At 51.8% G+C, this 16,912-nt stretch overlaps 2 protein-coding genes across 4 annotated transcripts in view; one reads left to right on the top strand and one right to left on the bottom strand.

Annotated features, from left to right (window-relative positions):
• slc26a11 (solute carrier family 26 member 11) overlaps window positions 1–9,005 on the bottom strand; it is a 15,557-nt gene extending 6,552 nt beyond the window's left edge. For all 3 annotated transcript variants that reach the window (XR_010328554.1, XR_010328555.1, XM_064324351.1), the window contains exons 1-11: window positions 8,847–9,005; window positions 7,822–8,349; window positions 6,426–6,618; window positions 5,329–5,414; window positions 4,747–4,826; window positions 3,882–4,024; window positions 3,227–3,405; window positions 2,708–2,780; window positions 1,705–1,755; window positions 1,547–1,607; window positions 262–317 (exon numbers count right to left, since the gene is read on the bottom strand). Coding sequence is in view for 1 of the 3 variants with exons in the window: in XM_064324351.1 (XP_064180421.1) it covers window positions 262–317; window positions 1,547–1,607; window positions 1,705–1,755; window positions 2,708–2,780; window positions 3,227–3,405; window positions 3,882–4,024; window positions 4,747–4,826; window positions 5,329–5,414; window positions 6,426–6,618; window positions 7,822–8,052 (1,153 nt within the window). In the remaining 2 variants the exon portion in view is untranslated. The remainder of the gene's footprint in view (window positions 1–261; window positions 318–1,546; window positions 1,608–1,704; window positions 1,756–2,707; window positions 2,781–3,226; window positions 3,406–3,881; window positions 4,025–4,746; window positions 4,827–5,328; window positions 5,415–6,425; window positions 6,619–7,821; window positions 8,350–8,846) is intronic.
• Window positions 9,006–9,102: 97 nt separating this feature from the next.
• Window positions 9,103–16,402, top strand: sgsh (N-sulfoglucosamine sulfohydrolase (sulfamidase)). The gene is made up of 7 exons (XM_064324352.1): window positions 9,103–9,389; window positions 9,830–9,990; window positions 10,425–10,530; window positions 11,038–11,351; window positions 12,133–12,214; window positions 12,927–13,130; window positions 15,294–16,402. Exons 1-7 carry the CDS (start codon window positions 9,293–9,295, stop codon window positions 15,851–15,853), a joined length of 1,524 nt encoding a protein of 507 aa, XP_064180422.1. The 5' UTR covers window positions 9,103–9,292; the 3' UTR covers window positions 15,854–16,402.
• Window positions 16,403–16,912: the final 510 nt, after the last annotated feature.

Genomic DNA, 16,912 nt, shown 5'->3' with positions numbered 1-16,912 from the left:
CCGCACGCTAACCACACACCGACTGCACAGCGAGCACATGGCAACCACATACCAACCACACCCCAAAAAACACACACCAACCGCCCAGCAACCATACACTGACCAAACACCAACCGCACACCGACCGCACGGCGACCACAGACCAACCAGACACCAATCGCATACCAACTGCACATCAAATCACACACAAACCACACACTAGCACACCAACTGCAAACCCCCCCATACTGAGAGAGGAGAAAAACAGCAGCAGTCACTCACCGGTGACCACGCCCCCAGCAGGAGAGCACACACCAGACTGGGAGTTTACTGCAGTCCTGAAGAGACATGAACGAAGGGGCTAAAAGGTGTACATAGCAAACACACACACACTCACTCACACACCCTCACGCACTCACACACACACACACTCACACACTCACACACGTCCACACACTCACTACAACCCTCACCACTCACACACCACTCAAACCACTCACACACACACACACACCTCACCACTCACACACGCACTCACACCACACACACCACACACACACACACACACACTCTGACTCACACACCACACATCACACACACACACTCACTCAACACCCACACACTCACACACACACACACACTCACTCACACACCCTCATGCACTCACACACACACACACTCACACTCACTCACACACTCTCTCACACACACACACTCACACACACACACTCACACACTCACACAGTCACTCACACACAATTATGCACTCACACACGTACACGCACACACACACATCATTCACACACAAACTCACGCAGTCACGCACTCTCGCACTCACACACTCACACATGCACTCACACACACGCTCACACACACACACACACACACACACATGCTCACACCCGTTCACACACGCTCACACACGCTCACACACACACACACACACACACATGCTCACACCCGTTCACACACGCTCACTCACACACACACACACACTCACACACAATTACGCACTCACACACACTCACACATGCACACGCTCACACACATGCTCACACGCTCACACACGCTCACACGCTCACACACGCTCACACACACACATGCTCGCTCACACACACACACACACACGCTCACACACACACCTCACACACACATGCTCACATGCTCGCTCACACACACACACGCTCCACACACACATCACACCACACGCTCACACGCACACACGCACACACACGCTCACACACGCTCACACACGCTCACACACACACGCTCACACACACACGCTCACACACACGCTCACACACACACGCTCACACACACATGCTCACATGCTCGCTCACACACACACACACACACACACGCTCCCACACACACACTCACACACACACACTCTCACGCCCACACGCTCACACACACACGCTCACACACGCTCACACACGCTCACACACACACACACACACACACACACACACACTCACACACGCTCACACACGCTCACACACGCTCACACACGCTCACACACGCTCACACACACACACACACACACACATCCCGTGAGTTTTCCTACCTTCCAAAGCTCCCTGTGACGGGATAGGCGGAGACGAAGGAGCCGAGGATGTTGGTGAGACCTGAGGGGGGGGGAGGGGGAGGGGGGGTTAACCATGAGAGCAAGCCGATTCCCCCAAAACTACCCCCGCCCCTACACAGCAATGAACGGGCACCCACCAATGGCAAACAGCTCCTGGTTGCCATCGATTCGGTAGTCGTTCTGACTGGCTGGAATGCAAGTGAAAAGAATGAAGGGGAATCATTACAGCCGGAAGTGAATGTCATTTTTTAAACTAGCATTAGCACACCTGCCCTAACGCACTGAAACACACAGCACAGCTGCCCTTACGCACTGAAACACACAGCACACCTGCCCTAACGCACTGAAACACACAGCACACCTGCCCTAACGCACTGAAACACACAGCACACCTGCCCTTACGCACTGAAACACACAGCACACCTGCCCTAACGCACTGAAACACACAGCACACCTGCCCTTACGCACTGAAACACACAGCACACCTGCCCTTACGCACTGAAACACACAGCACACCTGCCCTAACGCACTGAAACACACAGCACACCTGCCCTAACGCACTGAAACACACAGCACACCTGCCCTTACGCACTGAAACACACAGCACACCTGCCCTTACGCACTGAAACACACAGCACACCTGCCCTTACGCACTGAAACACACAGCACACCTGCCCTTACGCACTGAAACACACAGCACACCTGCCCTTACGCACTGAAACACACAGCACACCTGCCCTAACGCACTGAAACACACAGCACACCTGCCCTTACGCACTGAAACACACAACACACCTAGCCATGTCAAATATGAACAATATCATAATTATATTATAGCAGCAAGTTACTGAGGCAGCACTGCAGAAACTGAGCCACCCGGTCCTTTACAGTGTGTGTGTCTGGCCCTGTATCTAATATTAGCACGACTGTGTGAAATTAAATATGCAGATATGTAAACGCTATGATTACGCCCAAGAACCCTGATGTGGCGAGTTCACTGTAATTAGCTGCTTTAACCAATTAAGGACTGAGTAGCAACGAAAACCAGCGGACCCTGCAGCTCTCCGGGATCAGGGTTAGCCAGTTACAATGCCCAGCCCCTTAAGCTCCATTTAAAACACACAAGTGAGACGCTCTTACCGAAGGCCTTGGCTATGGCGATGCTCTCCAGCAAACCCATGAGAGGGATCACAGCCAGGCCTCCACCCAAATCCTAACACGGAGAGAGCATTTACAGATCACTCAGAGATCCTACCACAGAGAGATCGCTTAGAGAGCCTGACACAGAGAGAGATCACTCAGAGATCCTACCACAGAGAGATCGCTCAGAGAGCCTGACACACAAAGAGATCCCTCAGAGATCCTGCAACAAAGAGATCATTCAGAGATCCTAACAGAGAGATCCCACAGAGATTCCACCACAGAGAGAGAGAGACCTCATAGATCCTGACACAGACAGAGATTCCACAGAGATCCTGCAACAAAGAGATCATTCAGAGATCCTAACAGAGAGAGAGATCCCACAGAGATTCTACCACACAGACAGAGATTCCTCAGAGATCCTAACTCCAAGAAATGATTTGGAGATTCCTCTGGGATTGCAGAGTTCTCTATTCAGTTATATATATCTGATTGGTCATAGGAGTACTGCCCACCCACCTGTGCCATGTCACTGAAGCTGATGACCGTGCCATTGGGTGTGGTCTCGGAGAAGGGCGGGGGCTGAAATGGGGGCAGGCCCTGTGAGGTCTCACCCGTGATGGTGAAGGAATGGTGCCCAGAGAGCTCCCAGGAGTACGCCACGCAGGTGGCTGCGACCACCACCAGGGCGTTACGCACTGAAACACACAGCACACCTGCCCTTACGCACTGAAACACACAGCACACTTGCCCTAATGCACTGAAACACACAGCACACCTGCCCTAATGCACTGAAACACACAGCACACCTGCCCTTACGCGCTGAAACACACAGCACACCTGCCCTTACGCACTGAAACACACAGCACACCTGCCCTAACGCACTGAAACACACAGCACACCTGCCCTAACGCACTGAAACACACAGCACACCTGCCCTTACGCACTGAAACACACAGCACACCTGCCCTAATGCACTGAAACACACAGCACACCTGCCCTAACGCACTGAAACACACAGCACACCTACCCTAACTCACTGAAACACACAGCACACCTGCCCTAATGCACTGAAACACACAGCACACCTGCCCTTACGCGCTGAAACACACAGCACACCTGCTCTTACGCGCTGAAACACACAGCACACCTGCTCTTACGCGCTGTCACTCACCTGTGGCGAGGCCGCGTACCAGGCCTCGTGCTGCGCGCACGTGAACGGGCAGGTCGTCCGAGCCTGGGCCCAGCGTCCTCGTCATCACGGTCAGAGACACCAGCAGCAGCAGGCAGAACAGGCCCAGAACCACATCCCCAACCCTGGAGTGTATGAGTGCATGAGAGACAGACTGGGGTTTACTGCTAATATGCTACTGCTATTAATGCTACTCGTACCACTACTAATGCAAGTGCTATTAATGCTACTGCTGCTGCTAAAATGCTACTGCTATCAATGCTGCTGTCACTGCTACCACTACTAATGAAAGTGCTATTAAGGCTACTGCTACTGCTAAAATGCTACTGCTATTAATGCTACTGGTACCACTACTAATGCAAGTGCTATTAAGGCTACTGCTACTGCTAAAATGCTACTGATATTAAAGCTACTGTCACCGCTACCACTACTAATGCAAGTGCTATTAATGCTACTGCTGCTGCTAAAATGCTACTGCTATTAAAGCTAGTGTTAACACGACTAATGCAAGTGCTATTAATGCTACTGCTACCGATTAAATGCTACTGCTACTGATCAAATGCTGCTGCTACTAATGCTACTGCTAACTCTACTAATGTGAGTGCTATTAATGCTATTGCTACTGCTAACATTGCTACTGCTACAAATATCACTGATGCTGCTACTAATGCTATTGCTAACTCTATTAAAGCTACTGCTATAAAGGCTTTGGGAGCATGGCACTGAGAAACCAGGCTTCACTGCACTAATATCACCACCCGCACCATCACCACCATCACTGCTCCTCGCAGTGCCACTACCTGCTCATTTATAATGGCACTGCCAACAGGACTGGAGCAGCACGCACCTGGCCTGGGAGATGTTGTGGAAGGTGTAGTAGACCTGCAGGAAGAACTGCTGTGGAATACCCCGCAGCCCAAGCAGGTTCTGTACGGGAGACAACACCGGGAGCGCTCTTCAGCTTTCAGAAACACACCGCCCCCCCCCCCCCCCATTTTCACCCCCCTACCCCCCGAACAAACAAACAAACAAAACAAAAAGAAAACAAACAGTGACTGTACATGCAGGCTCATCCCATCTCTGCTACAGGGGGAAACTATGTTTCCTGCAAAATCTGCTGCCCTTACAAATGCGACAATGCTGACTACTGTGCACTCCTCGCAAAAAAAAGTTTAATTAATTAAAATTGTAAATAGCTGATCTATAGGTGTCCTTTGAAGTTCATGCACACCAGAGGGGATAATGTCACATTACCAGTTTCTTTACATAAGTGGTAACCAGCCCTGCTCCTGGAGATCTACCGTCCTGTAGGTCTACCCTCCAACCCTGACAAAGCACATCTCATTTAACAGCTAGAGCAGGGCTGCCCGGCTCTGCTCCTGGAGATCTACCGTCCTGTAGGTTTACCCTCTTGCCCAGGTGTGCTCACCTTGACCTGGCCGAAGCCGATGGTGACGGCCGCAGCGCAGGTGAAGCCTTTGATCACCGGGTACGAGATGAAGTCCAGGAGGAACCCTGCAAGGCATGGGGGCCTGTCAATCAGTGAGGAGTGGGCAGGGATAGGAAGACTCATAGCTGCTTAGATCACCTGTCAATCAACATAGAACGGGCAGGGATAGAAAGACTCATAACCGCTTAATTGGCCTGTCAATCAGCAAGGAGTAGGCGGGGAAAGGAAGATCACAGCCGTTTAGACAACCTGCCAATCAGCGAGGGCCAGATGATCAGTCACAGCCCTACACCGCTCCACTGGGCTTCAGCATTCTGCCTTGTGTTCCGCTGGCCGTAGATCTCACACCGTCCACCGCACCGTCCCCATGAACACTCATAATGAAACGGCCAATCAGCCGGGCCTTTCCCAGTTCCCATGGCAAAGGTGGAACTCTGTGGTGTTACAGTAAATGTGGAGCTGACTGTCGGGTTGCTGGGCAGATACAGTAACACCAACACTGCTCTCTGACATGTGAGGCTGGGAGTGACGCAACCATGTGGTTCAGGAAGTAATCATGGCTGTAGTGGTGTTGCGGACTGAGCGTGCTCAGATAACAACTTCCTCTGGTGTTACACTTCTGCCTTTCCTCAGCTGCATCCCACACGCCAAGAGCATAATTTATCAGGGGGGGGAGTGTGTACACGCACACAAAGGCACAGGCACAGGCACACGCGCGCACACACACACACGCGCAAACACACACAAACACACACACATGCACGCACGCGCACACATACACAAACACACAAACAGACACACACACATGCAAACACACACACATGAGCAAACACACACGCGCGCGCATGCACACACACACACACACACACACACACACAGCATGCGCCCCTCAGCGGTAGCAGAAAGCAGTGGAGTGCACCTGTGACACTGTTAGACTGCCTGGCCTTCTGCACCGCAGACAGACAAATGCATATCTCACTGCGCAGAGTTCACTCAGCGTGGCACCCAGTACATAGGACTGGGTCAAGCTCCAATGGTCAAGGGTCAAAGGTCACAAGAAAAGGGCCATGTCTCACCCAGCCTCAGGACGGCCATGGAGGCCTGGATGACCCCACAGAGGAAGGTCAGCAGCACGGCGTAGACGGGGTCCTGCTCGATGTAGTCGGCGCAGAGCAGGGACATGATGGCCGTGGGGCCCAGGGTGATGTCCTTCGACGTCCCGAAAATGCAGTAGATGAACCCCCCCATGAAGGCAGAGTACAGGCCGTACTGGAGGGGGGGGGGGAGAGAGGGGATGTGGGCGGGATGGAGAACACAGAGCTCTGAGTCAGACGGAAGTGAAAGGGCCTACAGAAACAGCACTCATCTGGAGAGGCAGTGGTTATGGAAGCGTGCTTATTACTCAGAGGTTGCTGGCTCAAATCTCTGCGGGGGGCTCTGCCACTGCACACATAGCAAAAACTGCTTGAGAAAACATGCCCAGGTGTACAAATGCATTTTTTGTCCAAAAAAACCCCAAAAAAAACAATAAGTCACCGGGGCTGTTGCCACAGCAACCCTGAGTTGGACTAAGCGGTTAGAAGATGGATGGATGGATGGACGGACCTCACCATTGTCCCAAAAACTTGCAAAAACTTTGACATCTCATTTCTGTTGCAGAAGCGAGCATTTTTGAAGTAGTAGCATTTAGATTAGACTGATTTTGACTGACTGATTTTTGGACCTAATATTCATTTTGAATTTTTTTTCAGATCTCATTACTGATTTCCCAGCAAAGGAAACATTTTCAAATAAATAATAAAAGGTGAACTCCATGAATCTACACTAATCTGACGTCAGTAAACTTCTGATGGCAAAAAAAAGAAAAATCCTGGTGGAATCATAAAGGCCATTATTTACAGATTGGATTTACCCTGAACAGCCAAGTCTGGTGCCACAGCTCACATTAAACAAGTGGATGCACTTCTGTTTCCTCCCTCTTGCACGGTGTCAGCTAAACGAATCAAATGTACTACAATGTGATTTTCTGAAAAGTACTCTCTCCATACCTATACGGAAATGGAATGTAATCACTGGCAAACACACAAAGTAACATTCTGAGGACCTTCACAGTTCACACGACACCCCATAAGAGGAAACGGCTAAAATATACAACTATGTTGTTTTTTGCGAGATTATGAGTTAGCACCTAGTGTACGGGCCAATAAGATTAACTATATTTATGTTCTGGTCCTCAGAGTTCCTCACATCCACTTCCTCCTTCCTGGCATGGCTGTGTACTCTGTCACATTCAAGCATTGCCTGAGGCGCTGTCAGCCAAACTGACTGAGGCCACAGAATTGTGGAATTTAAAAGCCAACTGGCATTTTTTCTTTCTGGAATTGTTGCAAGACGTACACACTTGCACAGGTAGTCCAGTCACCTCATGGTAGGTCAGTACCTGAGGAAACACACACACACAAACACACACACCTGCACAGGTAGTCCGGCCACCTCTGCGTAAGCCAGGGCCTGTGGTACAGTGGTCAGGCCCACCGTTGCCCCGGCGATCAGGTCCATCTGCAGCCAGGTGCGGTTGTACCTGGGCAGCCACCCCAGGATGGGAAACCACATCTTAAGCGTTGCCAGGGAGAGACACGTAGCTAGTCGGTCTCGTGCAGAACCCCCGGTCAGTACGGGGCGGTCCACCAACGGCTGCATCATGTTTGCAGTCCTCCACGCACAGTAAAAAGTAAAACAGTGTCGTTTGTTCAATTCGGTGCTGTAAACGTCTTCAAGTTAATTTGCTAACAGTGGCCCATCGTGTCCGTGGGAATCATTCATTCACGCTGCTAAGAAAAAAAAAGACCCGACTCCCGCGTGCTGTCTACGTGTCACGAGACAAGATCAGAGACCGGTTCTTCAGCACGAGAAGCAAAGGATGACATTTGGGCACCTTTGGGCTACCTCTGCGTTGGTAGTCAGGTCCAAAACGTCCCGTCAAAGCGCCAAACACAACATCTGTAAAAATAAAGAAATGAATAACAATAATAATGAACGAAAAGAAAATTATCACGTAAATCCTAAATATGTCGATAAATGCTGTACTGTGTGCTGTACACCGTGCAGTGCACAGTGAATGAGCAACATTATCGGCTAGCTAATTTTTTTTGTTGTTGCTCATTATTGCATTACATTTCACCGCAGTTGTATGGCCATTATACAGTTAAGCTGAGATCAAGAACATGTTTTAATTATGATAGCCGTCAAACCCGAAGTCCATCATAGCCCGTAACAGCAGGCAATTGACTCTGGATGGGAATCTATCTGGTCTTGCTAGGTGGCTACCTAACGTCATTTCAATGAATCTGCCGCGCTAAGTGTAGTTTCTCTTCTGGTGCCAACTTCAATACATGCCCAAACGTAGTTTGTAACATTTTACTAGCTAGCTCCTGTATTGAAAGGCTACAGGTTACGTGCTATAGGAACAAAGTAAACTGGCAAACTACCAATCCTACCTTACACTCCAGTGTATTCGTCTGGTTCTTCTAATCTTAGATGAAACTACATTGTCCGTTTTTATTTTCTTTTAAAGGTCAACATTTTGGAATAATTTCAGCGAAATCAAAGCTATTCTGTCCAACAGATTACTCTGACAGACGTGTGAAGAAATTGGTCAACACCTCTTTTAAAACATTTTTTTGTACTTGTTAGCCAACTACCATCATATGACACTGGTCATGTGATTCTCATGGGCGGGACTTATGAACTCTCAGGAAGCAAGATTACTCTCAGCAAATGCGTCAGATTTGTGATTTTACTTTCGTGGCTTTTAAGTGTTGTTCGCTTTAATGTGGAATCAATCCGTATGTGGTATTAAGCCTTTGCGTGCCTCGTGGAGCAGCCATTTTTGCATTTAAATACATGCACGAATAGAAAATTAAGAAGTCCAAAACTTGAGGAAATGACCTCTTCTTACAGATTTTCAGTGTGTTGGTTTATTTTGCTAACCCTGTGCACTATCGGAGAATCCAAGCAGAGAAACGTACTACTTATCATTGGTAAGGTCTATAGTGCGAACGATAAATCGATGTATTGAAGTTTTTCCCCCCCATTCGAGCAATCAACGGAGTGTCATTATGTTTTTGTTAACTATTTCAGCATTGTAAAAAGCTTTCTATTTGCTTTTAGTTCCGGAAATACCATCACAGTCAAATGAAATCTAATAGTATTTCATAACTTGCGGTAACCACGAGACTGTCACACGTCTGACTTGTAATAATTGCAACAGTAGATACTGTACTTCAGCATGTGATCTGTTTTTTATGAGAGGGTGGGTCCGGCGTTTTTTTTTTTTTCAACCCACTCCCATACTCGTATGATATCTCTCCTCCCCGACTCTCTCCCTCCCTCTCTCACCCGTCTCTCTCTCTCTCTCCCCCTCCCCCTTCCCTCTCTCTCTCTCTCTCTCGCCCTCTCGCTTGCCCATTCTTGCGGGCAGCGGACGATGCGGGCTTCGAGACCGAGGTCTACAACAACACGGCGATCCGCACGCCGCACCTGCACGCGCTGGCCCGACGCAGCGTGGTCTTCCGGAACGCGTTCACCTCCGTCAGCAGCTGCTCGCCCAGCCGCTCCACCATCCTGACGGGTCTGCCGCAGGTACTGCAGCGCACTGGGAGCTCAGCCGCGACAACACCTGAGATTCATACCTGATTAACCATCCAATTCCTTCATTTTTTTTGTTGCTGTATCTTAATGTGTTAGACTGAATTGAAGACTCAAAATTGCCCACAGGTATAAGTGTGTGTGCCCTGTGATTGGCCTGTCCAGAGTGTGTTCCTGCCTTTCGCCCAATGCATGCTGGGATGGGCTCCAGCACCCCCCAAAGACCCTGACCATGATAAGCCGGTATAGAAAATGGATGGATATTTAATTATGAGCTAGTGCTGCACAGTTTAATTTATTTGCACAAAGTTCACCAGGGAGTCTGTAGCGGATTCCATTTAAAATGACCATGTTTATGTGACGTGAAATTTCAGCTGCCTGGTTGTTCTTCTCTCTCTCCCACCCACCCCCACCCCCCTCACCCCCAGCACCAGAACGGCATGTATGGCCTGCATCAGGACACTCACCACTTCAACTCATTCGATGGGGTGCAGAGCCTGCCCCTCCTGCTGGGACAGGCCGGAATCCGCACGGGTACGAGCCGGAACACTGCGACGCGCGTGTGACTGAACGTACCCACACGCCACGGGGAGATTTGCCTGACGAGGCGCTCTTCGCTGGCAATTTCTCTAACGTGTGCTGACAGGTCTCTCTAACGTGTGCTGACAGGTCTCTCTAACGTGTGCTGACAGGTCTCTCTAACGTGTGCAGACAGGTCTCTCTAAGGTGTGCAGACAGGTCTCTCTAACGTGTGCTGACAGGTCTCTCTAACTGTGCTGACAGGTCTCTCTAACGTGTGCTGACAGGTCTCTCTAACGTGTGCTGCAGTCTCTCAACGTGTGCGACAGGTCTCTCTAAGGGGGATGCGGACAGGTCTCTCTAACGTGTGCTGACAGGTCTCTCTAACCTGTGCTGACAGGTCTCTCTAACGTGTGCTGACAGGTCTCTCTAACGTGTGCTGACAGGTCTCTCTGATGTGTGCAGACAGGTCTCTCTGACGTGTGCTGACGGGTCTCTCTTGTGTGGGTTCTCTCTCTGCAGGCATCATTGGTAAGAAGCACGTAGGCCCCGGTGCGGTGTACCCCTTCGACTTCGCCTACACCGAGGAGAACAACTCCGTGCTGCAGGTAGGCCGGAACATCACCCGCATTAAGCTGCTGGTCAGGAAGTTCCTGCGGGAGCAGCAGGAAGCGGATCGGCCCTTCTTCCTGTACGTGGCCTTCCACGACCCGCATCGCTGCGGCCACTCCCAGCCCCAGTACGGGCCCTTCTGCGAGAAGTTCGGCAACGGGGACAGCGGCATGGGACGCATCCCGGACTGGACCCCCCAGCACTACACCCCGGAGCAGGTCAAGGTGAGGGGATCACCTGAGGCGCACCTAAGCCCTGCAGAACCACTGAGACTAAAGCCGCGTTTCCACCGCAGGAACTTTACCCCGGAACTAGGAACCTTTTGAGGAACTCAGTGCGTTTCCACCGCAGGAACTAGGGTCTAAATTTAGTTCCGGGGGCTTTATTTTACCCCCCAAAATGTTCCTGCTCGGGGGGTAGTACTTTCCAAAAGTACAGGAACCTTTTGGGTGGAGCTTGCAGCGCTGAACATTTCTGATTGGTCGAGTACTCGCAGCATTTTTTTGTGTTTATTTACAACCGCCATGTTTAAAAATATGCAGCCGCAAACCAATTTATTTTCATAATAACTTCAAATCAAACTTGTATTTTATGCGGCGCAGTAGCCTAGGTTATAGCCTGCCAACGTCTTGGAATTAATTAATAACTCAAGTCCTGGAGGGCCGCAGTGTCTGCAGGTTTAACTCCAGTCCTGGAGAGCCGCAGTGTCTGCGGGTTTAACTCCAGTCCTGGAGGGCCGCAGTGTCTGCGGGTTTAACTCCAGTCCTGGAGGGCCGCAGTGTCTGCGGGTTTAACTCCAGTCCTGGAGGGCCGCAGTGTCTGCGGGTTTAACTCCAGTCCTGGAGAGCCGCAGTGTCTGCGGGTTTAACTCCAGTCCTGGAGGGCCGCAGTGTCTGCAGGTTTAACTCCAGTCCTGGAGGGCTGCAGTGTCTGCAGGTTGAACTCCTGTGGCCAGGGGTGTTTTAATATGCATGTGGGGTGTTGTATTGTCGTATTTCTGAGCAGGTGCCGTACTTCATCCCAGACACCCCTGCGGCTCGGGCTGACCTGGCTGCTCAGTACACCACCGTCAGCAGGCTGGACCAAGGTGAGAGCACCGGCCACACCCACAGACCACACCCATGGGTTATAACCACTGGCCACGCCCACAAACCACACCCATAGGTTATAACCACTGGCCACGCCCACATACCACACCCATAGGTTATAACCACCAGCCACGGCCACAGGCCACAGACCACACCCATAGGTTATAACCACAGGCCACGCCCACAAACCACACCCATAGGTTATAACCACTGGCCACACCCACAGACCACACCCATAGGTTATGACCACCGGCCACGCCCACAAACCACACCCATAGGTTATAACCACCGGCCACACCCACAGACCACACCCATAGGTTATAACCACCTGTCACGCCCACAAACCACACCCATAGGTTATAACCACAGGCCACGCCCACAAACCACACCCATAGGTTATAACCACTGGACACACCCACAGACCACACCCATAGGTTATAACCACCTGCCACGCCCACAGGCCACAGACCATACCCATAGGTTATAACCACCGGCCATGCCCACAAACCACACCCATAGGTTATAACCACCTGTCACGCCCACAGACCACACCCATAGGTTATAACCACCTGTCACGCCCACAAACCACACCCATAGGTTATAACCACCTGTCACGCCCACAGACCACACCCATAGGTTATAACCACCTGTCATGCCCACAGACCACACCCATAGGTTATAACCACCGGCGGTCTCTCTGGTGTTGGGCAGGCATCGGGCTGGTTCTGGAGGAGCTGCGGGAGGCGGGGTTTGAGAACGACACCCTGGTGATGTACAGCTCGGATAACGGCATCCCCTTCCCCAACGGCAGGACCAACCTGTACTGGTCCGGCACGGCCGAGCCCCTGCTGGTCTCCTCCCCCGAGCACCGGCAACGGTGGGGTCAGGAGAGCCAGGCCTACGTCAGCCTGCTGGGTGAGCCCTGCGCCCGCACACCCGCACCAAACCCCACACCAAACCCCCACACACCCACACCAAACCTCAGCACCAAGCCCCCGCACACCTGCACCCACACTCACACCAAACCCCCACCTGCACCAAACCCCAGCACCAAACCCACACCTGCACCAAAACCACATCTGCACCAGACCCCGCACCAAACCCCCACATCCACACCAGACCCCACACCAAACCCACACCCGCACCAAACCCCACACCAAACCCCCACATCCGCACCAGACCCCACACAAAACCCACACCCGCACCAAACCCCCACACTTGCACCAGACCCCACACCAAACCCCACATCCGCCCAGACCCCACACAAACCACACCGCACAACCCCACACTTGCACCAGACCCCACACCAAACCCACACCCGCACCAAACCCCACACAAAACCCACACCCGCACCAAACCCCCACACTCGCACCAGACCCCACACAAAACCCACACATCCGCACCAGACCCCACACCAAACCCACATCCGCACCAAACCCCCACATCCGCACCAAACCCCCACACCAAACCCACATCCGCACCAAACCCCCACACCAAACCCACATCCGCACCAAACCCCCACATCCGCACCAGACCCCACACCAAACCCACACCCGCACCAAACCCCCACACCAAACCCACACCCGCACCAGACCCCACACCAAACCCACACCCGCACCAAACCCCCACACCAAACCCACATCCGCACCAAACCCCACACCAAACCCACACCCGCACCAAACCCCCACACCAAACCCACACCCGCACCAAACCCCACACCAAACCCACACCCACACCAAACCCCCACATCCGTACCAAACCCCACACCAAACCCACACCAAACCCTGCACACCTGCACCAAACCCCCACACCCACACCAAACCCCACACCAAACCCCCACACCCGCACCAGACCCTGCACCAAACCCACACCCGCACCAAACCCACACCAAACCCACCCACACAAACCCCCACACCCACCCAACCCCACACCTGCACCAAACCCCCACACCAAACCCCACACCCGCACCAAACCTCAGCACCAAACCCCCACACCCGCACCAGACACTGCACACCTGCACCAAACCCCCACACCCACACCAAACCCCAACACCAAGCCCTGCACACCTGCACCAAACCCCAGCACCAAGCCCCCGCACACCTGCACCAAACCCCAGCACCAAACCCGCACCAAACCCACACTCGCACCAAACCCCCCCCACACCCGCACCAAACCCACACTCGCACCAAACCCCCCTCCACACCCGCACCAAACCCACACTCACACCAACACCCCCCCCCACCCCACCAAACCCCCCCCACACCCGCACCAAACCCACACTCGCACCAAACCCCCCTCCACACCCGCACCAAACCCACACTCACACCAAACCCCCCCCCACACCCGCACCAAACCCACACTTACACCAAACCCCCCCCCCCCCCCACACTCGCACCAAACCCACAGCCTGGCAAACTAGCCTTGTGTCACGCCTGACAAACTCTCAGGTAATGAGATAAAAATCAGAAGGTGACTCACCCAATCATTTACAGATTACTGTCAACTGCAGATTACTGTCTGTTAAAAAACATCTATTCTGATCCGAATGACTCTTCCAAAGCACAGATTGGTTAGTGACATGTTTTGATAAAAATTTAGTTCTGTATGGAGTGTTTTCAAATTTGAAGGACAACGGGACTTCAAACATAAGTTTTGTATTTGATTGGCTTAGGCATTCACGCACCTTTATTCTAAAACCTAAATTGAATGCTGATTGAAAAATAACTGCAAAGATTAGCAGACAATACAGCCCTCCAGGACCGCTTAATGGCTTTGTTATTTTAGCTTCCACTGGAACCAGCACGCCATAACACAAATTCACCACAAGGTGGGGCTATCTGACACATGTATCCCCGCCAGCTCTGGAGGATATGGAGTTTCATAACGTGTTCAAACAGAAAACTCTCATTGGCAAAGGTACCTAAAGCAGCTTTAGGGAACAGTGAAAGGTTGCCCCCTCCCCTCCCCTCCCCCCCCTCCCTCCCTCCCTCCCTCCCTCCCTTCCTTCACAGTGCTGTTTTTGGGTAAGGTTGCCCCCCCCCCCTTCCCCTCACAGTGCTGCCTCTGTCGCCCTTGCAGATATCACACCCACGGTGCTGGACTGGTTCTCCCTGCCCTACCCGTCCTACAGCATCATGGGGGGCGCCCCGGTGCGTCTGACGGGCAGGTCCCTCCTGCCGGCGCTGGCGTCCGAGCAGCCGTGGGACACCGTGTTCGGCAGCCAGAGCCTGCACGAGGTCACCATGTACTACCCCATGCGCGCGGTGCACCAGGGCCCCTACCGCCTGCTGCACAACCTCAACTTTAAGATGCCCTTCCCCATCGACCAGGACTTCTACGTCTCGCCCACCTTCCAGGACCTGCTGAACCGCACGCAGGCCGGGCGGCCCACCGGCTGGTTCAAGACCCTGCGGGAGTACTACTACCGGCAGCGCTGGGAGCTCTACGACGTCTGCGCCGACCCGGCCGAGACCCGGAACCTGGCCTCCGACCCGGCCCTCCGCCCGGTCCTGGAGAGCCTCCGGGCCCAGCTCCTCAAGTGGCAGTGGGCGACCTCCGACCCCTGGGTGTGCGGCCCGGACGCGGTCCTGGAGGCCAAACTCACCCCGCAGTGCAGGCCGCTGTTCAACGGACTCTGACCGCCAGAGATTTCTGGGGGGGGGGGGGTTTGGGGAGGGGGAGGCCCCCGTTTTAAGTGGCTCTGGCTGGATCGCGGGGCGAAACCCGTCTGTGTATTTTTTATGTGGCCCGTAGCGGGAGTTTACAGTTAAAGCTGTGACCGTTAGGTTAAAGGTGTACTGGCCAAAGCTGCCATGGTAACCAACGTGGACCAATGAGACGGCAGTTTTGGACCTACCTGGTGGGTCTGAATCTGCTGGAAAATTGTTGGTGTCGTGAAAAATAATTCTTAAGAACAGAAAAAAACTTGCACTTTTCCGCATTTACACAACATAGAGGTATAGTCCAGTGTGCTTTTGGTTCATCATTGTTCGCAGTTATAAGGCATTTAGCCTCCACGCTAAAATGAACTGGATGGGAACTTTAAAAGTGTGTTTTAACACCCCATGTGTGACCACAGGACAATGTGCATGTCAAATATATATGCACTTTTTGGAGCACTGTATTAGTAAAAACAACGTGATCACAAGCCATTTTAAATTTGTCTAAATAAAATGTTATATTTCAGAGTTTTTGGCTTGTTTGTTTGTTAATATTGAGTTTACGGGTGAAAACTCACTAGTTTAATGAAGGCCTCGTATCTCTTTTTAGAAGTCTCGTTATGAATTTTCCCCTCGATTCGTTTTATCCACAGCAAAATAACATCTGCATTGGCTGCCCCGGGCTCAGTCACTATTTCACTGAATACTTGACTCGCCCTCTAAATACACGCGCCATCAAGCTCTAGAGAATAACAACAACAACAAAAAAAACTATAACACCTCGATCAATTTCGCGTGCGGCGCCGGCAGAAATCCCGGGTGCGTGGCAGAAAGATGTGACGCATTGGCCTGTCCGCTACATATCGCTATCTGCGTTGCAGTAGGCCTGCATTTATAGATGTATGTCTTCTATTTACCGATTAACTGATTTACCGTGAACAGAATTTATAAACATTTAAATTACACGTATTTCCTCTTATATGAAAACATTTGAACAATATGGGTTATTAAAAAAAAAATCTTACCCATTTAGGCATT

This window comes from Anguilla rostrata, chromosome 2, assembly GCF_018555375.3.
Source record: "Anguilla rostrata isolate EN2019 chromosome 2, ASM1855537v3, whole genome shotgun sequence".
Lineage (NCBI taxonomy): Eukaryota > Metazoa > Chordata > Actinopteri > Anguilliformes > Anguillidae > Anguilla > Anguilla rostrata.
Note: the sequence above shows the minus strand (reverse complement) of the source record. Positions and strands in the feature narration are given on the sequence as shown.

What these genes read in the sequence shown, in the direction of transcription:
- sgsh (XM_064324352.1), top strand. Translation starts at nt 9,293, where the DNA reads ATGACCTCTTCTTACAGATTTTCAGTGTGTTGGTTTATTTTGCTAACC. An exon ending in ACAGGCCGGAATCCGCACGG is followed by an intron (nt 10,531 to 11,037) that starts GTACGAGCCGGA and finishes CTCTCTCTGCAG; the next exon opens with GCATCATTGGTAAGAAGCAC. An exon ending in ACACCCCGGAGCAGGTCAAG is followed by an intron (nt 11,352 to 12,132) that starts GTGAGGGGATCA and finishes ATTTCTGAGCAG; the next exon opens with GTGCCGTACTTCATCCCAGA.